Here is a 23,215-nt window from a genome sequence, read left to right as displayed (position 1 = left end):
CCTAGATGGTCACAAGTACCGAAAACTCTTTTTATAAGAACAAAACAAAAACAAAGTTAACACGAATAGTTCAATATTTTATTGACTGGGATTGTAAATATCCAATTGGGTTTGAATAAAATATTCTTTATTTTGAACAAGCTCAAAATCATTAAACCCAAATTCAACCATAGATTTTTTGGTAGCCATAGAGTATTACAACTCAAATTGCACTCATCTGGAACCATTTGCTTGTCGTTGATTCGCCTGTCTAGTCGTACAAGATGTGTTAAAAGCATAGATTTCAAATCACTAGAGAGTCAACAAATCCCGATATTTTGTGGGCAGATTACGTGATTGTACTCTGTCCGAATCATCCGATCGGACGCCTCGGCTGCCTCTCTAATCATCTGTGTCATTTCCTTCCACAGTTCACGTTCTTTTGCTGTGGATGCTAAGTTATAAGGTCTTCCTTTGATTTTAATTCTTTCTTATTCTGAAGGCGTTTTAGGTCTCGATTGAGGACAGTATAAATTGACGTGGGTGGACTACCTTGATATTTCCTGTGTCCAGATAAGGTAAAAAAGTTATTCATGGCTTAATTAGCTGGTATATTTTCATCTCTTCTGAGAAGCCGCCATCTTGCATCCAGGATTTGAATGGATAAGGGTCTTTCATTACATTTTTCATACAGTATTTTATTGCTTATTTTTGTGGGGTATCGTATATTCAGGACTCTTCTCAGTTCTTTTCTATGGAATCTGTCTAATCTTTGCTGTTCGGCTCCAGTCAGTGCCCATGTTCCGCAGTTGTATATAAGCACGGATTTTACAAAGGTTGTGTATAATTAGATTTTAGTATTTAATTTTATTTTATCATTTCTAATCCATATGTGTAGTAAATTATTCAATGCAGCCGTCGATTAACTTTTTCTTCTCTCTACATTTTCCTTATCTCCTATTAATGATCCTACTTTTTTCGTGGCTCTCCATCCATCTTTTTTCCTTGACAATGATGTTACATCTGTTTTGTCACTATTTACGTACAGTTGATGATTTTGCAAGGGTTTTTGGATGTCATTTACATTGACTTGTTGCAGACCAATAAAGTCGATGTCGTCTGCATATGCAATTTCCATGGGGATTTCGTTTTCAATACGTGATTGAGCCGAAGGTACAGATTTACGCACATCTCTCAAAGCATTATCTGGGTAAATGATAAATAAAAAAAAGGCTTAGGCTGTCTCCATGTGGTGTACCGATGTTGCCAAGGAATGATTTATGATCTGAGGCTTCGATTATTTTGGTGGTTATCCAGGTTTCACTTATAAGGAATCTGATTAATCTAACTTCATCTTCCATAACTGTTCCTTTCAAAATATTTGACAAGGATTGGCGATTGACATTATCGAAAGCGGCAGACATATCTAGAAAACATTGCACAACAATTCTTGAACGAAAAATAAATATTACAAATATTGTCAACAAGGTAACTCACGATTTCGTAAACAATGCCAGCGACAACTCAATACTGAACTAGACAATTTAACGAACAACAACAACACACCAAACGAAGCATGGCCACGTGTACGAAGTGAAATTTTAAATACTGCAATTCAAAGCGCCGGGACAACTACAACCAAAGACAAGGCCGTACGTATGATACCATCATAGCTCAATTATCTAACCAACAAAAATATTTGCGAATAAGAATACAAAACTCAAAAAAGGAAGGGGAAAGACAGAAACTCAAATATGAACGAAACAAAATAATACACCGCATAAGACAAAGAGTAATCGATCTTAGAAATGAAGAGTTGGACAAAAAAGTTGATACTATTAATAAATGCAACAACGATCAAGCAATGTATAAAGCTGTGAGACGAATAAACCAAAGACCATTTGAAATCCCAAAGATAGAGGACGACTCGGGAAAATTAATTATTAACCCCAATGACATTTCAAATGTTCTTTTTGAATACTATAAAACAAAATTTCAAGACAACAAAACGCCACACGTAAGCTCTTTTGACGGAGATCCACTATTTAAACCTATTACACCAAGAGAAGTGAGAAATGCTTTTAAAAGTCTAAATAACAACAGAGCACAGGGAGAAGATGGAGTATGCGCGCTGTAAAACAGTTATAGATACCAAAAAAATTACTTTATTGCCGAAAATCAAACAAGATCTTCTTTATATCTGCCAAAATTTTGTTAAGCATCTCAATTATTATATTATAATTATCCTTCTTCCCAGGGGTCGTCGTCGTCGTTGTTGTTGTTGTTGTTGTTTCTTTTTTTGCTGTTTGCTCTTTAACGACACAATCGTCCACATATTTCTCAAAGATTCTATTGTCATTAGGTAAGAGTTCAGTGAAGTTATATACACTCACATCAATTTTATCTGGTGATTGGGGAACATTTACCATGCGTGTTAAATGGCAATTGGCTTTATTAAAAACAAATAGTTGGTAGCTGGTCGGGCCCTGTGGAAAAATAAAACTATTATTTAAAGTGATGAAACAAATCCACACCTGCCCACTTCGCTCCAGTTTCAGAACTTTACAAGCAACTTTATCTTATTTTAACTCATTAAAATAAAATTTAATGCCAAACGGCATACTTGTAGGGATTTTAAAAGTGCTATTTAATCTTTGAAAGCGTAAATTATTGACTTTTAAATCAAGATCAGCGACTAAAATTTATATCTCTTAATAATTATGAAACTTTTAGATATTCAAGGTGACAGGTGTTACGTCCTGGCTCTGGTTGCTATGACGTCACCATATATATTCCGGAGATGACCGAATCCTCCTCGGTTTGGTAGTTAATCTGAACTCCTCAATTATCTAATCAGGGGGTTCGTACTATCGCTATAAAAGTGATGCACGAGGACGGAGCGAGAGAGAGAGAGAGAGAGAGAGAGAGAGAGAGAGAGAGAGAGAGAGAGAGAGAGAGTTTTCTAGACTGGACACGATACCACGTACAGCAACTGTCGGGTCTTTAAAAAATTATTTCTATGTGCTGAGGTGTTCGCTATTTGTTGGTAGAAGTAGAAACACAAGCAGAATGGAAGGATAAATAGAGTTATGCGGTTCCCTTCCATTTTGTATATGTAAAAACTAGGTTCTGTAATAATTTTTTGTTATTGTTAAACTTGATTTCCTTTCCTTTACTATAAACGATACGTATGGAATTGTAAGCTTCAATTTATTAGACGAAGACAGGTAGTGTGAACGTTTCGGGTTTCGTCTTTATCAAAAAACAGTATGCTTGAAACACTACAGATGAATGAGATAATGTGATAGTGGCGTTGTTAAGGTGAACAAACAAAAACATTGATAGGACAGAAAATATTATGCTTCTTTGTAAAGGAGCGCGAACTAAAATAGAACAATAGATATGTGTAAAAGGTACGGGGAGGAACTGTGTAGTGCAGTATAGAAAGAGAAATAGAATAAATTGTAGACTATTATTAGAAAAAAAATGGAATGGAATTGGAAATAAATACAACATGTCGTGAGGGATATAGCTATTAGTATTATCATAAGTGGAAGTAGCAGCAGCAGAAGCAACGGGAGTACTTTAATAGTTAAAAAGAAACTTGAGCTTTTATGCAGTGCAATATCCACTAAACGTGCTCATATATCTTTTATCCGTTGTGTGTCAGACGTGACATTCTTTTATATTTGAATGAGAATGGATCCTGCTGAAATATTAAATCTAGACAAGGACCAACTTATTCGTTTAGCTGAAGATAATAACATTCCACTAAATAGCAATCCGACTAAAGCAGAATTACAAGTAAGAATATTAAATCACCTTGGTTTCCAGGCTCCCTCTGTTACTATTATAGTCAAGACAGTCAATCTCAGTGCAAGTCAGACGCGACTCACGATAAGGACATGGAGGACGAAAAAGACTTAAAACCTTTACCCTCATTTTTGTCTCTCTTACCACGTATTTCTGAGCATAACATTGAGAATTTATTTTCCATGTTCGAACGCATCGCTCTCACTTTTGGCTGGAACAAACGAATCTGTTCGCTATTCATTTAATGCCAATTGACAGGCAGGGCTAGAGATATCTATCTCGCACTCCCAACTGGGCAATTCAAAGATTATATAAGCAGAATAATGGGTCCATATTTCAGATCTCCTGAACTTTAAAGACAACAATATAGGAACCAACCCAAACTGGACTCACAAACCTTTATGGAGTTTGTTCGTGATAAGGACATACATTTTAATAATTTAGCAATGACTATCCCGCACAAATCTTTGGGCCTCTTTTTCGCTCACGAAGTGCCCGAATTCGCGACAAAATATGGAACGAAGCCGTTTCGTATATGCTATTTAAAAAAATTAATTACGACGCTGTTTATCGATGAATATGACTGAAAGTTGGCACACAGTTAGAAAATAGGTCATTGTAGATTATGTCTAGCGATATAATTCGTGCGATTACGAGAAGACCGTCAAAATTAGATTTTTACTCTTTGGAGTAAAATATGTCTAAAACTACTGGGCGTGGAGGTTTTGTCGCTGACAAGGTAATACATAAACATTTGTTCTTTTTGGTTATACAATTTCATATGAATATCACTAGTACTTTTCCCGTATTTTACAAAACACCATCCTAATTTGCTCTTCAAGTTTCAATCTTTTAATCCACTTATTACGCAAGATACAACCAAAGGTCGAAAAGAAATGCCGAAAAAGCGTCCCATATTTTCGCGGTTTTTTTTTCCTCTTTGCGGGTCATCCAAATAAATGACACCTTTGAAACTGCATAACTTGTTTATTTATGAATGGATTTTCAAAATTCAAAAACATTTTTACTCAGTGGAGATAGGGCTTTGATTTTAGACAAAAATTTTCCTCAAAAAGAGAAAAAAAAAACATTTTTCATAGTCATTGCTAAATAATTGGTGCAAAAGTAATAACCCTACTCTTTCCGGTTTATGTAACAACTAATGAGTTAAATGAACAAGGCTTACCGTTATAACTTTCCAACCATCGACTTCCACTCCATTTTCAATAGATACGCCCACATACTCAGCCTCATCGGGTACACACGGAGTTAATGGTACTCTTTTGTATATTTGCTGTGGAGACAACGTAAATTAGGCTGTGAAATCTTCAATAGTGTGGAATATCAAAGTCATATTAATCTACTATAAGCTGTAGTATAAGCTCTCTATAAACTGGGCTATCTAATGTAATGGAAATGATCTCAAGCCAATGGAGGGATTCCGTCAATAGAATTAGACAAGCTGTCGAGGCATCAAAGTCGGTTGTTAGGAGGTGAACGGCAATAAATCAAGTAAGTCAAATTTATAAAAATGTGAAGGTGAAGAGGGAAAACTAGAGGATTGATATAGCGCAATATCCACCAAACGTGCCCAAAGCGGTTTGATGTGGGACTCTAGCAAACTAGCTGTCACAGTAAAGATTGTTCACAATTATCTTATTAAATTTTATTTTATTAAGAACTGAATTCATCTCACTCCAGTTATATTTCGGTAGGCTTAGATAAACTTTACCTTCTAATATTAGATCGTCTTTCCTTTTATAGCCTTCCCTCGAATTAATTTCTAATTAGTGAATACTTTTCGTTCTACATTCTGTCACGTAGCCACTTATTATAAAAGCTGATAGGTCTAACATTCGACACTCACTTTCTCTCCACAATCTATGCCGGACGGCCAGTCACTCTATTCCTATATATATATTGTAAGATTTTTATCTTTTGGGACTTTGTAGATATTATATCTACACCATTAAGACGCCGGAGCTTTTAACTTTGATTGTATAATCTTCAAGGATCAAACCCAAGCCCGCTGTACTACACTATAACCTCTTACCAATTGCCTGGAAGTGGAATTTTACGAGTCCAATCCTGTTATCAGAGGAATAGATCATCCAAGCCCATCAACTGCCTGGAAACGTAAACTTACGAACCTGAGATATTATCATAAGTTACGTAAAATATTCATATCTCTATTTGTAACTGCCACGATCACTGTTTATCTCTTTTAATTAAATTTCATCATTATTTTTATTTCATTGTAAACAAATCGTTAATTGTTTTTCATTTATAGTAACTAGTAAATTCTGGGGCCTCATTCTACATATATCTTTATGCATAGTCGAGTAGCTCTTTACTCACTTGAGACCATGACATTTTGGAGGGGACACATATAAAGAATTGAATTTATTTAGTTACTTATATCTATTTCATCTAACTTTAAAGTTTAAATTGTAAAACTCTTAATTGCCCCACTTGATCATATTTTAATTGAACTCCCTATTTACAGGATTAATTTTTTTTTTCTTTCTCATTTCTTCATTTAAATGGAATAGCAATTTATCCATTCATTCTTTCATTCAAATTGAATAGCATTTTATTGATTCATTCCTTCATTTATTTATTCATTTATAAATTATTTATTCATTCATTGTTCATTCATTTATTCATTCATTCATTCATTCATCCATTCATTCGTTTATTCACTCATTTATCCAATAATTCATACATTTATTCCTCCCTTCATTCGTTCATTCATACATTATCCATTCATTCATTCATCTATTCACTCAGTTTTTCATTCATTCATTCATTCCTTGTCCACTTTGTTATTATATCACTCATTTCATTTTGTTGTTTGCCTCATTCATGAATTGTTTTCAATATGTTTACATTCCATAACGATTCATTCACCTGTCATCCAATCACTCAGTGTTGTGAACACATTTTGTAACTATTGTAAATCTTACGATATTTTATTGTTTTGTATTTCAGACATCACTGTTAAACACTCTTCAATGCCTAATTACAATTGTTGAACAACCATTGAACAAGAGAGAGGTCCCAGCCACGAACTGAGTTGGTAAATATATCCTTCATTATTCTCTTTTACATGAGTTGGGCATCACATAGTAACTATAGACATCGTGATTTGTTTTGCATAGTGATTTGTTTTAAATGCATTTTTGGCATATTACTGTTACCGAAAACCACTTATATATTATGTTCTGAAAAGTGAGTCTTTAAAAACTAAATAATAATAAAAGGAGTCTACTAGCCGTCGTGTTATATTTAGTGATAGATAACTTGGGATTATTTTGGCATCCTATTATTGTTATCACACTCTAGTATATTAGCGTCATTGCGAATAATTGTACACAAACTAACGACGAGTCACACACATTGGTGATACATTTTTCGTAGTAACATAGTTTAGAGTACACGCGATTGACACATTATTATTGACACAAGTCATAATAACTCCGCATTGTATTGACACATTGCTTTATAAGATATAACGATAAAAGGCATCAAATTCAACATACATAATAAGTTGAAATAAGAGAGAGAGATTTCTAAAAATAGAACAGTTCATTCCAGTAAGTGTAAATAAATAAAACAGTCAGTAACAGTATCCTGTCAATATAATATATATAAAACATCGTAACTAATTTATTGCAACATGGAAGCATATAAAAGATACTTAAGTCTCGCAAAGGACTTAGAAATACCCCAGGAAAGAATATTTTCATGGTGCAAAGAGAAAGTAAAAGAAGAAAAAGAACATGAAGAAATAATTCGTAGAGAAGAAAATGAAGAAAGAATTCGTAAAGAAGAAAAAGAACACGAAGAAAGAATTCGTAGAGAAGAAAATGAAGAAAGAATTCGTAGAGAAGAAAAAGAACACGAAGAAAGAATTCGTAGAGAAGAAAATGAAGAAAGAATACGTAGAGAAGAACGAGAAGAAAGAGTCCAAGAAAGGGAACTAAAAAGACAAATAGCTTTAGCAGAAGAAGAAACCAAAAGGACCCAAATGATGCTGGAAATTGAAAAAACAAAAATCGGTCATGAAAGAAAACATAATAATAGTGATGAATTTTTCGTGAAACTTCCACGCATGCCAACATACGATGAACGCTCAGACTGTCTAGAATCCTTCTTACACCGATTCGAAGTTCAGGCTAAAGGTTATCGTTGGCCAGAAAGCAAATGGGCCACAGCCTTGATTAACTGCTTATCTGGAGAACCGCTAAAAGTTTTCTATACCTTAACAACTGAAGATGCAGATGATTATGGTAAAATTAAAGACGCTCTACTAAAAAGATTTAGATTAACGGAAGATGGTTACCAGGAAAGATTTCACACTGCAAAACGGAAAGTGGAGAAGACTTTAATACATTCGTGAACCGAATTACTCAATTTCTAAATCGGTGGCTTGAGTTGGCAAACGTAAAACAAGACGACTTTGCAGGCCTTTACTATCTCACGCTGAAGAATCGAATCTATCAAGCTTGCAACCCAGATTTAGTGGCATTCTTTAAAGAGAGAAAGCCAGAAAACTTGGACAAATTAAAAATCTACGCAGAAAACTTTAACAGAGCACATCCATTGACACCCCTTAGCAGAACATTGAAGGAACCATACTACGCTGCTGCTGCTCAGAGTCCAGGTACACCTAAAGTTCAGTACTCAAATAGAACGAGCCGATCAATCACTCGGAACACGCAAGTGAAACAGGATGACCATAGTAACAAACCATGGAACAAACAGTTCAAGAGAGACCATAGCCGACCCTATCAAAACAAAACAAGAAATAGCACTGACAATAATACTGAGTATAAGAAAACCAACAAACCTATAATTAAATGTCAATATTGTGGAATGAAAGGCCACACAGCAGACAAATGTTACAAAATCGTGGGATATCCAAAAGAAACTGCAAATGCATCACTCCAAACAGGTGTAAACAATCAGACACGAGTAATGTCAGGAGAAAATATAAATGTGTATTGCGTGAAAGGTATGTCACTTTTAACACAAACTCACAAATCAGGATCGCTATTTTTTTGTGAAGGCAAAGCTAATGGAACTGATTGCAAAATATTGAGAGACACGGGATGCAGTACAGTAGGAATAAAAGCATCTTTGATCAATGACGAAGACAAAACTGGAAAAACGGTACAATGCATCACATTCAGTGGCACAGTCGAAACCTTTGAAACAGCTAATGTGTACATAGAAACCCCATACTATACAGGAATAGTGGAATGCTGTATACTTCCCAACCCCGTCGCTGATGTTATTGTTGGCAATATAAAAGGTCTTAAAGACAACCCAACAGATGTAAAAGAATGGTCATTAACCCAAGAAACAGCTTGTCTAGCAGAAACAAGAAAGATGACTAAAACAACAGAGAAGCCAATGACTATTTCTCTAGAACCACAACAATTTGACAGGAACAGGTTCATTGAAGAACAGAAAAAGGACCCGACTTTAACTTCATATTTCAATATCGCAAACAAAGGGACGAAATCAAAAGTTGAATACATCATTGAAAAAGATATTCTGTTCAGGTTACATAGGAAAAGAAACAAAATAGCTAAACAACTGGTCACGCCGAGTATTTACAGAAACAAAATCCTTGGAATAGCGCACGATTCAATAACTTCTGGACATCTTGGGAGCTCTTCCACACTGAAGAGAATATCCGAGAATTTCACATGGCCTGGAATTACTAAAGACGTCCGAGAATATGTGAAATCGTGTGACACATGCCAAAGAAGAGTCGCAAAAGGCAGAATACCGAGATTACCATTAGAGACAACCCCAGTTATTGAAAAAGTTTTTCAAAAAGTTGCAATTGACATTATAGGCCCTTTAACAAAATCAGATAGAAACCATACACACATACTAACACTAGTCGATTACGCAACCAGGTGGCCAGAAGCGATAGCATTAAAATCAACTACATCGGATCACATAGCTGAAGCATTGATGACAATTTTTACTAGAATAGGCATACCAAATGAGATACTGTCGGACAATGGACCCCAATTTACATCACATATGATGCATGAAACCATGAAACTCATGGGAATCCAACACTCATTCACAACTCCCTACCACCCCCAAGCAAATGGTCTTTGTGAAAGATTTAATGGCACTCTAAAGAATATGTTAAGAAAAGTGTCAGCAGAAAAACCAGATGATTGGGACAGATACTTACCAGCAATCCTATTTGCATATAGAGAAATACCCCAAGAATCTACAGGCTACTCCCCATTTGAGTTGATGTATGGACGATCACCTCGCGGTCCGATCAATATAGTAGCCGACATTTGTAAAGGGAATGAGGAGGACAATAACGAAATTATGTTTGCTTACGAATATGTAAGAAACCTGAAAGACAGAATAGAGGACACATGTAAGCTAGCACAGGAATCCGTCACTAAAAAAGCAGAGAAATATAAGGAATACTCCGATCGAAAAAGCAAGTCAAGAAAATTTGAGATTGGTGACAAAGTACTAATACTCTTACCCGATGACTCGAGTAAACTTTTAGCTACATGGAAAGGACCATTCAAAATAACAGCAGTAAAATCTAATGTTAATTACGAGATTAAAATTAACAACACAACAAAGACATTCCATGCAAATATGCTAAAAAAATATTTTGATAGAGACACAGTGTCGCAACCTATGTTTACTAATATCGAAGCTTCAAATGCAGGATTAATCATACCGTTGGTCATGGGACACAGACACCCGAGACAGAAAAACAAACAAAAATCGCACAATTGCAACCACCTAAGACAAAAAAAGAAGTACGCAAAGTACTTGGGCTCCTAAATTTTTACAGGAAATACATTTACAACTTCGCGCACATCGCGACACCGCTAACAAATCTGACAAAGAATGGGTCACCGAACAAAATTGTTTGGACAGAAGTGTGTCAGAATAGCTTTAACCAATTAAAGGCATTACTCTGTTCAGAACCAATTCTTAAATTACCCGACATATCAAAAGAATTTGTTGTAAGAACTGACGCGTCTGATAAGGGCATCGCAGGTGTACTATTACAGGAACATGAGGGAACTCTAATGCCTTACTTATATGCAAGCAGAAAATTATTGGACAGAGAATCACGATACTCTGTAATAGAGCGTGAAGGACTGGCCATCGTCTTTGCTTTAAAGACATTCAGCAGATATCTACTGCTAAAAGAGTTTGTGGTCAAAACGGACCATAAACCACTCACGTACATAAGAAATAACAAAATGAATAATAGTAGAGTACTAAGGTGGAGTCTATTTTTGCAAAATTACACTGTCAGTATCTCTCACATACCAGGCTGTGAACATATTCACGCCGACCTACTTTCTCGATTAGTGTAATGACGTGAGAAGGGTATAACTTAACCTCCCATGCACACTGTTAGTTACCTCGCAAACTATGCCAAATCAGAACACACAAATTCGATAATTTTATTTGTAAACATGATGACCCAACTTAATGTAACATTGAGTATTGTTTGGATATATATACCATACCCATTCATGATTTGGGAAATCTTCTCTTTATCTATTATTGTTATGAATTTTCACTCATTTATGATTAATAATTGAAATGTCAATATTCCATTTACATTTTCATTCATTTCATTCAGTAAATTACCTTCATATCATCGACTTAAATCATGCTTCATTGCCATCACTATTGTTTATCACAATGATTTGTAATCACATTGCCATCATGTTGTTCATCACAATGATTTGTAATCACAATCTTTCATTGTTATTGTCACCCATTCATATACCTACGTTAATATAAACATTTCCATGTCTAGTTAATAAATAATTTAATTGTAGCACAAATCATAACAATGGATTAATGCTAGAGTATCATGATAGTAAATTTACTTCCGTTTGTAAAATCTATCTTTCCCATAATGGTTAAAGAGTATATTTTAAACGTGGGTGGGGGGTGTCACAGTAAAGATTGTTCTTCTTCTTCTTCTTCTAGGTTCCATGCCTGGTCCAGGCTTCGGATACTGCATGAATTATCTCTCTCCATTCCTCCCTGTCTCTTGCCTTTTCAAACAGCTCTTGGATTGTTAGGCTGGTGAAGCCCTTCAGTTGGTCTATGAGTGTTTTTCTTTGTCTCCCCCGGGCGCGTTTACCAGGTATTTTTCCACAACTTGCCAGGTATTCATTCTTATCTTTCCTTACTATGTGTCCGAAAAAGGATAGTTGTCGATCCACTATTAAGGGCATTAGTTTCCTTTGTTGGTATGTTTGTTTTAGCACTTCTTCGTTCGTTTTGTGTGCAGTATACGATATTCTCTGCATCCTTCTCAAGCACCACATTTCAAAAGCTTCAATGTTCTTTTGTGTTTCTGCATTTGTAGTCCAGCTTTCGCATCCGTATAACAAGATTGGCCACACGTAGCACTTCAAGACTCGGAATCTAATCCCGAACGACATCTGTTTGTTTTTCAAAATGTTTCCCAGGTCCATGAAGGCCTGTTTGGCTTGAGCTATTCTTGCTCGTATGTCTCGGTTACATCTTCCATCGGTTGTCACTATTGAACCTAGGTATTTAAAACTTTCTACGTTGGTATTACACAATTATCTTATTAAATTTTATTTTATTAAGAACTGAATTCATCTCACTCCAGTTATATTTCGGTAGGCTTAGATAAACTTTACCTTCTAATATTAGATCGTCTTTCCTTTTATAGCCTTCCCTCGAATTAATTTCTAATTAGTGAATACTTTTCGTTCTACATTCTGTCACGTAGCCACTTATTATAAAAGCTGATAGGTCTAACATTCGACACTCACTTTCTCTCCACAATCTATGCCGGACGGCCAGTCACTCTATTCCTATATATATATTGTAAGATTTTTATCTTTTGGGACTTTGTAGATATTATATCTACACCATTAAGACGCCGGAGCTTTTAACTTTGATTGTATAATCTTCAAGGATCAAACCCAAGCCCGCTGTACTACACTATAACCTCTTACCAATTGCCTGGAAGTGGAATTTTACGAGTCCAATCCTGTTATCAGAGGAATAGATCATCCAAGCCCATCAACTGCCTGGAAACGTAAACTTACGAACCTGAGATATTATCATAAGTTACGTAAAATATTCATATCTCTATTTGTAACTGCCACGATCACTGTTTATCTCTTTTAATTAAATTTCATCATTATTTTTATTTCATTGTAAACAAATCGTTAATTGTTTTTCATTTATAGTAACTAGTAAATTCTGGGGCCTCATTCTACATATATCTTTATGCATAGTCGAGTAGCTCTTTACTCACTTGAGACCATGACACTAGCAACATTTCACTTGTAGGGTCGAGACATGATACCTGTTAGGCGATAAAACAATGGGTTTTATTTTCATACAGAGACAACGCTGCGTACGGCCAAGTACTCATTTTACATCTGAGCACGGTGAGAGAATGGAAGTCAAAAGCTCTTTCCAAAAAAATCAACTAGTCCCAGCTATGGACTCGAACCCCGAACCAACTGATCCGAAGGCGATTGTTTCACCACTAGATCACATAACTGCACATGTTTATCACTAGAGATTCCCCTTTGAGCATTTCCTGACAACACAGACTTCCAAAGTTCAAAGTTTGCGTCTTAAATGGTTATAGAAGGAACGGAATCGACATCACTCAAGTCATCATGCGTCTATGCGGTCTCGTGGTCTAACAGCTACTCAATCATTGCCGGGTGGATAAGAGGTTCAGACAAATATCTCAACGGATTTTGTTGCCTTTATGCAGATTCCAATGTAATAAAATACGATTCATTTATTGACGTCCGGACTGCCTTACAGAGCACAGGAATTATAAAGAATCGTGAAAACACAAGTTCTTATATTCTAGAAACATGCTTTACTCCTTCTTCTTCTTCTTCTTCTTCTTCTTCTTCTTCTTCTTCTTCTTCTTCTTCTTCTTCTTCTTCTTCTTCTTCTTCTTCTTTTTCTTCTTCTTCTTCCTCTTCTCCTCCGCATCCTTCTTCTTCAAAACATCCTTGACTTATTGCCACCCACACAGTGGGAACCGGGAAAGAGATAAAGAGGCAGACAATTTTGAGCATCCGGAGGAGAACAGTCAAAGAGAAGATGAAAGAATCTGGAAAGAAATGGAATTAGCTGAATTGGCTGGCTGGCCCAAACAGAAATGCATGGAGAAACTTTGCTGGCCGCCTTGTAGTTTCACTAAGCAACCAAGAGGATAAGGTAAGGTAAGGATCACACTCACGTGCAAGTTCCGTCCCGTTTTCTCTCATAATGGACTCCTTTGTTTCCATCATAGAATGCCCAGTCAATTTCATGGTTCCCTTCTTCATACGCGATTGCAAGCTTTTTATTGAAGTCGTAATAATATCTCATTTTCTGTAATGAAACGTGGAAATTCATGTTTATCCATACGTACGTGCGCAAAAGTATCTGAAAGGTGCTATATAAATATGCTTATTATCATTATTAACACTTGTTTTGAATCAATTAACTTGAATTTTAAGAGACAAAATTGGACAAAAGTTGTATTACAGAAATACCTTTAATATAAGTGAGCCAAGTATTATCAAGGCATAATCCTAAAGGTAACGACGACCCTAACAACACAAAATGGGTTGCCCTTCTTCAGAAATTGGAGGAAAAATTCGACGCAACAAAGTCAGTACCGCGCATGGCTACCACAATTTCCAATCATTTCTCGAAGAAGTCTACCCATAGAGTTTATCAAGGGGTTTATATATCATATTCTGCATCAACAACGTCCCAAAGCTTATAAACATTACTTGCTTGACACTGTTATTCTCTTGTAATTTGGGGGGGGGGGGAGATCTCTGAGGTGCTCATTCAGATTGGGGTCTGGATTTGTAACTATCGTTCGTGCACCAATGACTTTTTCGTTGTTTAATTGGTGTTGCATTAAAGGCCTCGCAAGTCTTCCAAACTTTGTCCAACATGTACTGTTGTTGTCAACAGCCATGTCGGTGGCTTAAGAGAGGTGTCGGTTGTTATTCGAGCAATTGTTTGATCATCATTGGCCGTTATTACTCGGGGTCGACCTGTTCGACTTTGATCCCTCTCATCTCCTTTCGTTGTTGAACGTTGCGATAATTGAAAGGCTCTTACATTGAAAACTCTTTAACTTTAGCTCCTGCAATACTATGGCCAAGCTTAGACTTTTCGAGAGTAAAAGAAATGAAATCAAAGTAATTACAAAATGATTTCAGAAATATGTTTTGTTTAAACCCAATCCTTTCCCACCTGCAGCAAAATCGTAACAATTGTTACGACGCAATAGGGAATGAGATTAGCGGAAGAGTAGCGTCCCTTGATTGGACGTCACCCTGTGACGTCACCGGCGGAAAAGTTATTAGAGAAAGAACGTCATGTTGCTTGTGCGCATGCGTCTCTCGTCCTCGCACAGACTATGTGTGACGTCCAATCAAGGGACGTCACTCTTCCTTTAATCTCATTCCCTATATACATTTTTCTTATACAGATTTATTTTATACATCACAAACATTGAAGAATGGTCTTTGGATAATTTTTCTGCTGAGTAAGCCTATGTAACCTATTCAATATTAGCACCCCGAAGGACTGGTCACATACACACTCCCAAGAATTTAGGAACCAAAAGAGTAGAAGGATTGATGTCACGACTTACTTCCCTTTTAACATCACTCAGCTCTTTCTTATTGTTTTTAGACCTCAATTTCAATAACTTCATTATTATTATTATTATTATTATTATTATTATTATTATTATTATTATTATTATTATTATTATTATTATTATTATTATTATTATTATTATTATTATTATTATTATTATTATTATTATTATTAATATTATTATCATTATTATTATTATTATTATTATTATTATTATTATTATTATTATTATTATTATTATTATTATTATTATTATCATTATTATTATTATTATTATTGATGATGATGATGATGATGATGATTGCAAATACGAATAACCTACCACCGGTTTATCACCAGATTCATGAAGTGGTGGCCTGTTGTAAAGAAGGACGACACTCCCAACAGAAGGGTAGCATCTGCATGGCTCTTTCCCATTGCCCTGTGCACGTGTAAAGGTCCCAACGACGATCGCCAAAATCGTTGTCAAAAGTAAGGGGTGATTTTGTGGCATCTTGGGTCTGCTGGGATCATGGGCAAAAGGAAAAAAAAAGTTAGCTGATAATGGGATTAATGCATTTTCTACCGAATTCAGTCCCTTGATTAGTGGACAAAGATTAATTACAAAGATATCTCAACACAGAGTGGTATCTCAGTGTTGTGGCTTGTTGTTTTAATGAATAGTTTCATTTTGTGAGTATTGTTCATTCGTAGACACCACCGAGCCTCCCAAAATAGTGTTTACATATGTGATGTCCTCTCAATTCATTTCACTGTCGTAGAAACCACCGAGCCTCCCAAAGTAGTGTTTACATATATGATGTCCTCTCAATTCATTTCACTGTCGTAGACATCACCGAGCCTCCCAAAATAGTGTTTACAGATGTGATGTCCTCTCAATTCATTTCACTGTCGTAGAAACCACCGAGCCTCCCAAAATAGTGTTTACATATGTGATGTCCTCTCAATTCATTTCCTTGTCGTAGACACCACCGAGCCTCCCAAAATAGTGTTTACATGTGTGATGTCCTCTCAATTCATTTCACTGTCGTAGACACCACCGAGCCTCCCAAAATAGTGTTTACATGTGTTATGTCCTCTCAATTCATTTCACTGTCGTAGACACCACCGAGCCTCCAAAAGTAGTGTTTACATCATGTGCACTGTCCTCTTAATACAGTTCACTATATTGGACACAACTAAAGGACAGAATCTGTGATTGAGTAATTCACCCAATATTATCTTGTTGTATTGCATTCGCCTTCGGAGTTTCCACCAGTCCCACATACGCTTTATAGCCTAAAATTGCAGAAGATCTGATTAAGCGTTGTGTTGTGATGAGGCTACCGGGCGGGTTCGCCGATTGTAAATAAATTCGTCGCCTGTATCACCTCTTCTGGATCAGCGACTCGACGTTGGTGGAGTTGCTTGAGGTATATCATGGGGCAACGGTGTAATTCTGGTCGATCGCCACTAGACCATCCCAATAAGCGGGCACATTGAACGTTCCACCGAGATATGTATGAGTCTGAATGATGACCCAATCCGGTGCCAAAATTGCTTAGGTCGTCCCGGGCTCCACGCTATTATATTATTATGATAACGTCCATCTCTCATTCGAAGAGGCCGACTGCCTAGCCAAATAATGCGCGCTCGTGTCGTCATGTTCGCTGGCACGCACGATAATTCAGCGAGTGTCCCTACTCAACTTTACCTGGAAAATGCGATATCAAGAGCCAGATTGTGGCAAACAAATGAACTTTTATCAAAGCTGCTGGCCGTCCATAGTGATGTCATTTTCCTATTACAGGAGACCCATCTTTATTTTGGTGCACACCATCTCGATTCTAGAGCCCAGGCTATACATTGGTAGAAATGGAACTCCCATGGGGCCATTAACACTCCCTGATAGCTAGTTATGGATATTTATCGTGTTATCATATGTTGGTATATCGGGAAAACTATAACAGCCTCTTTCACTTTATTATTTTATTTTCATTTGAAAAATCAGTTGTCCTTCCAAATCAATCACCTAACAAGGTTACTGGACATGCTACAAATATTGCAGTATCAATCATCAAATACAACTAAAACTAAACACTGGAACAGTTAAATTAAATGATTTCCACAAACAAACGGATATAGTATGAGGTCTAAAGAGGACTCAAAATTACGAGATCATATAGTTTATCCCAAGTAGCGACCTTTTTCTCCTTATTGACCAATTCTATCCTAAACGAACCACGCTGTCCATTCAAATTACATAGAATCATTTCCTTTCTTTAAAAGGGTCATTTAGTCATAGTCATCTGATATACCATTGAACTCCATTCTGTCTAATTTAGAGATAAAACAATTGAATAACAATCAGAATCAAATCAGTACAACCCCACAGGCATACCATATTAAGACCATTTAATTTATCAGAAATATCAGCTATAAATCTCTGGACACATCCTTTCTTTAAAAATATAGCATTGTGGAGAACATTGTGCTTATTTGAGTCAATAAAAAATTGATACGGCGCACAACTCTACTGAAAGATTTGAAAAATAGAAATGTATTTTTTACAGATAGATAAACAGATAACTTGATTTCCTTTTATAATTTAAAGTCAGTTTGAAAGTTCGTTGAGTCAAACAGATATCATAAAACATGTACCAACGACGACACTTGACTCCCAAAATCAACTAATTTTGACACTGTAAAAAGTTGTCAATTTGCGTCATCTATTTATGGCATCAAGTATTATTATTACTTCCGTTGTGTTGTTGATTTCAGTGTTCAGTGTTGTTATGTATGTTCTAATTGCGTGTATGTTTGTGTGTGTATGTGTGCGTGTGTGTGTTTGTGTTTGTGTGTGTGTGTGTGTGTGTGTGTGTGTTGTGTGTGGTGTATAGATGTGAGTGTGGGTGTTGGCATTTTTCAGCAAATCGTGGCATCCATAGTGATATTATTCACTTGATCACATGAAGGTATTTCAGTCGCCATTTTGATTCTTTTTTTTTACTATTAGGGTTAGCTCGAGATTGATGATATTTCTTTTTCTATTAAGGTTAGTCATAAGTCTTAGGAAAGGTGCTAGGATGTTTGTTTTTCCATAGGTTAAGTAAAGGGGATACATTCCGAAAGCTCCTACATCCCCAGTATTCTTTAAATTTGTATTTTCACCGTTGATATTTTGTCAGGAATTTATTTATTCAATTTGTCATTACATCTAGCAGTATTTTAAAAACTCTAGAACAAACATTGATAGATTTGTGAAAGTTTAAAATTTCTAAATTTGACCATTGTTTTGATTTTGAGCCGCCATTTTGATTTGTTAAATATTGAAAGGTATTGCAAAGCAGTCCGAGAGTTGTTTTTTTTTTCTATTAGGGTTAGCTCGAGAGGTTAGTCATAAGTCTTATTAAAGGTGCTAGGAAGTTTGTTTTTCCATAAGTTAAGTAAAGGGGAGACATTCCGAAAGCTCCTACATCCCCAGTATTCTTTAACTTTGTATTTTCACCTTTGATCTTTTGTCAGGCGTTTATTTATTCAATTTGTCATGATTTTTTTCTATTAGGGTTAGCTCGAGATCGGATGATTTTTTTTCCTATTAGGGTTAGTCATATTTATTATTAAAGTGCTAGGGTGTTTGTTTTTCCTATTGGGGTTAATTAAAGGTACTATGTTGATTTTTTTCTTGGGGTTAGTTGAGGGAATATATTATTAAATATATTATTGGGCCACACAGAAAAATCAACCGAAGATATACCAAATTACACAGACAACGTTGTTTACCAATCTGCCCTCATTAAATGATGGTGAGTACAGTATCGAATGAAAGTAGTTCTTCCCCGCGAAATTGCGGGCTTTTTATTAGTCAATATAGAAAATGTTAACACTTTCACTTGTGCGTAAAAGGAAAACTTGAACTTACATTGTATTACTAATTCAAAATGCAAAAATACGAGTAATTGAGATGGATATTTCAATTCCCCTATTGGAGCCTTCCGTGAAGTACAAAAATCAACCTAGCACACCAGGCAAATCTATACATAGACAATTAATGAAACACACTCAAACATTGACACCAATATGACACTATCAAGAAGGCAATTTCCTGAGATAACCACACAAAATCAGCATATATCTTTTAACAACAATGCCTAACATTCATTTTATTAAAATCAAATCTTTACTTGAATTGTAAGGGATTAAAGTATATAAAACAGTCAACAAGCCATTTAATAGTTGGCTTTCAAGTGTGCCCAAAACTACATATTTAAGTCAATTAAATGCTTTAAATAACAATAATAATAATAATATCATCTATTTTTTAAATCTTTTATTATTACTAAACTGATAATTGGCCATAATTCTTAACATGGATCACAGTGGAGGAGAAAATGAGAATCTCACCAACTCATGCCAAATAAAAATTTTACAATATAAAATTCATATCTTTTAAGATTTTATTGCTCGGACAACAAAACTTGACATGTGTCGAGACAATCAATTTTTACTTTACAATGATGTTTGTTTCATTTTTACTGATTAGAATTAAATTATCAATATGCAAGTTACTACAAATGAATTTTATTGATAGCTCAGAAATCACTATTTTGACACCTCTCTTATGAGCAGCCTGAAGAGGATACATTATTATCAACCATGGCATATGATGAAAGAAAACCCTTGCGTTCCTTGTGGTGAGGAAACAATTTTCATATTCATGTTAGGAACTGAGCGATACTATGAAATATTGCAGCAATTACCCTCAGCGGCATCATAGATTTGCCCTGACCGCTACCTGTTCCAGCCATGGAATGACTTAACTAATGGGGTCGAGGACCTAGCTCTGAAATACGGCTCTGAAACATGGACAAACATAAGGTGCGAAAAGACATTGAAGCTGCTCTTTCTTTTCGATCCTAGGGGAAAGACAATTCTAGTCGTCCTGGAGACAACACGAGCAACGTCAGGAAACTGAGAAGACCCTGAGGGATCTGTTCCTGTTCCAGTGTTGTTTAATGTCTACTTTAGCGACATGCCAAACACTTCCTCCCTGAGACTGGGATACGTGGACGACTGGGTACTCGTTACTCAATGTAAGGTGAGGACCCCTGGGGGTTACGCTGGACTGCAGCCTTACCTATCGGGCCCATCTTCAATCCAACCCCCCCCCCCCCCCCCCACACACACACAAACACAAATGTCCTGCGGGAGACGATTACACCTGACTGGCTTTTAAAAATGGAAAGGGGAAGTGGCAAAACCCGTCTCAAGCGCACAATGGACTGTGCCCCAGTTTCGAGCTAAAATAAGTCCCCGCATCCCTTGTACTTGACTTCCTTGACTTGGGACAGAGATGCGCATACAAGGTGGAAGTCGGTTTGTACGAATTCAATCCCTCGAGGGCGCGGGGACGTTGACTCCTCGAAACTGGGAGAGAAGTTGCAGTTTTCTGTACCAGCAACCGGAGGCATTGGTTTGCAGCGAATCGACTTCGGTCGAGAACCTGCCTTAAAGCAACATCGCTTCAACAGTGGGGACTTTAAGCTTGTCCCACAAGTACCCGTTGTGGGCAAGATTCCGAGACCGCAGAGCATCTAGACTTGCTGTGCGCCAAACGAAGCTCGAACCAAGGACTTTCTGACCCAAAAGCAATATCATACAGCCGCACAAAACAAGATCAAAAACACTGAAGATTTTGCATGTTTAGGAAGTAAAATTAGAGGTGAAAGGGGTATAAGCAAAAAAATAACAACGAGAATTGGAAAAGGAAATGCACCATCAGGAAAATTATACAACATAATGAAATCAATGCGTTTGAGATGTGGGTATACCGAAGAATTCTGAGAGTACCATGGATCAGAAAGAAATCAAACATTCAGGTTCTTGCAGGCCAAAGGTCCAGAAAACTGTTGGCGGAAGTTAACATGAGAAAACTGACTTATTATGAACACATCCGGAGACACAACACCATCCAAAAGTCAGTGCTCCATGGAAAACTAACTGGCAGAAAGGCACGGGGCAGGCCAAGGAAGCCCTGGATAGGCAAAAACTGGCAAAAAGATAATCAACTGCTCGGTAATGGCCCTTGAGCGTGAAGAATGGCGTTCCATGACATTCAACGTCTGTAGGGAGACGGAACTCCGGTAAGGTAATGAAATCAAGGACTGCCCAACTAAAAACCAAAATCAACATCTTTAAATCAACAAGTTTATCAGTCCTTTGATACGGAGCGAAACATGGCAAATGTATGCAAGGGACAAAAACAAATACAACATCAACAACAAAAACACGTCTCAACGCATTCCAACAAAGATACTTAAGAAAAATACCAATGTAAACTACTTAGACCACGTAACCACTACTGAAATTCTTAAAAAGAACCATAATATTGCAGGGCGTTACGGTCACCAACCAACTACGCCGTTTCAGCTGGCCAGGACGCATCCTCCTCATGAGAGAAGACAGCTTGGAAATGAATGAATGAATCAATCAATCAATCAATGAATAAAAATGAATTTAAAAATAAAATGGTGAGAAATAGGACCTCTGAGTTTTTTGCTACACTCCTGGATACGATGTGAGTCAAGATGTTATTTCCAAGGACTCAACTATGCGCCGCTCAGTGGAGCACATAGCAGCCCTATGTCCCGAGAGAGGCCACGAGAATAAAATTAGTAAGTTAGTAATTACAGTAGTCCTTCAGAACCATAAGACCATGAAGCCGGAGTTTTTCTCGATTTTTATAGCGTGAACTAGACAATAACAATTGCTTGTTACATTTTGGAAAACAAGCGCAATGTAATTTCCGACAGATAAAACAGACCCAGCTACCCATCTACTGCTGGGTGGACAGGGGGGGGGTTAGAAAAAAATCTCGACTACACACGGAACGATCTTGGTACATTTGCGAATGCTCGACCAACTGAGCTACCGGGACCCCAAAATAAGTAAGCATAAATATCTTTGACATATAGATTTATACCAGCTAATAAAGCCATGAATACATTTTTCACCCCATCCGGACACAAGAAATATCAAGGTAGTCCACCCACGTCAATTTATACTGTCCTCAATCGAGACCGAAAACGCCTTCAAAATAACAAAGAATTAAAATCAAAGGAACACCTTATGAACTTAGCATCCACAGCAACAGACCGTGAACTGTGGAAGGAAATGACACAGATGATTAGAGATGCAGCCGAGGCGTCCCGATCGGACGCGATTAGGAAGCGAAATGCCTTAAGTCAGTCAGTTATAGATTTATGTAGGTATATAGATTTATGTAGTTATAATAGAAATGATAAAAATATGACAGACCTTTACGAGGAGGTTTTGGCACGTCGTCAAGGTAGGCTATGTCTCCAGCAGATGTTGACTGTCACTGTCCATTTATCCATTCGAATTATTTGATTAGTGCAGTAGTCTCCTTACCAAATATTTGCACAATAATAAAGTACGTACTCCCATTAACGTCCATGGTCGTATATTCAGGTGAGGTCGGATCACTTAAACAGTAACTCTCTCTCTCTCTCTCTCTCTCTCTCTCTCTCTCTCTCTCTCTCCTCTCTCTCTCTCTCTCTCTCCTTTTTGACCATTTTTTTCAAGATTATAGATAGTATAACGCTCGGCTAAGAAGCTCACAACATTGCCATCCGGAAGTATAACGAATCAACACACAACACTTTGTAAAACCATGACCGTTTATAGTCAGGTTAATACAGTTTAGTGAGAA

The 23,215-nt window shown here is 36.7% G+C and overlaps 1 protein-coding gene across 2 annotated transcripts; it reads right to left on the bottom strand.

Annotated features, from left to right (window-relative positions):
• Positions 1-64: 64 nt before the first annotated feature.
• Positions 65-22,885, bottom strand: LOC144979395 (uncharacterized). Of its 2 annotated transcripts, none has more exons than XM_078926046.1 (5): positions 22,801-22,885; positions 15,827-16,007; positions 14,078-14,211; positions 4,979-5,086; positions 65-2,465 (listed from the first exon to the last, which is right to left on the bottom strand). In XM_078926046.1, the coding sequence occupies exons 2-4, from the start codon at positions 15,995-15,997 to the stop codon at positions 5,062-5,064; spliced, it is 330 nt and encodes a 109-aa protein (XP_078782172.1). In that variant the 5' UTR covers positions 15,998-16,007; positions 22,801-22,885; the 3' UTR covers positions 65-2,465; positions 4,979-5,061. The 2 variants fall into 2 exon arrangements, with proteins under 2 accessions (XP_078782172.1, XP_078782170.1); XM_078926044.1 differs by having other exon boundaries at positions 15,827-16,004; positions 22,801-22,883.
• Positions 22,886-23,215: the final 330 nt, after the last annotated feature.

The sequence above is a fragment of the Berghia stephanieae genome, chromosome 9 (genome assembly GCF_034508935.2).
Source record: "Berghia stephanieae isolate SIO BIC M18660-M18661 chromosome 9, UCSD_Bste_1.3, whole genome shotgun sequence".
NCBI classification, from domain to species: Eukaryota; Metazoa; Mollusca; class Gastropoda; order Nudibranchia; family Aeolidiidae; genus Berghia; species Berghia stephanieae.
Note: the sequence above shows the minus strand (reverse complement) of the source record. Positions and strands in the feature narration are given on the sequence as shown.

Excerpts from the sequence above, each read along its gene's own strand:
- LOC144979395 (XM_078926046.1), bottom strand. The coding sequence starts at position 15,997 with ATGCCACAAAATCACCCCTTACTTTTGACAACGATTTTGGCGATCGTC. Across the intron at positions 14,212-15,826 it reads AATCTGGTGATAAACCGGTG|AAAATGAGATATTATTACGA; the intron begins GTAGGTTATTCG and ends GTTTCATTACAG. Across the intron at positions 5,087-14,077 it reads AAACGGGACGGAACTTGCAC|CAAATATACAAAAGAGTACC; the intron begins GTGAGTGTGATC and ends TTGTCTCCACAG.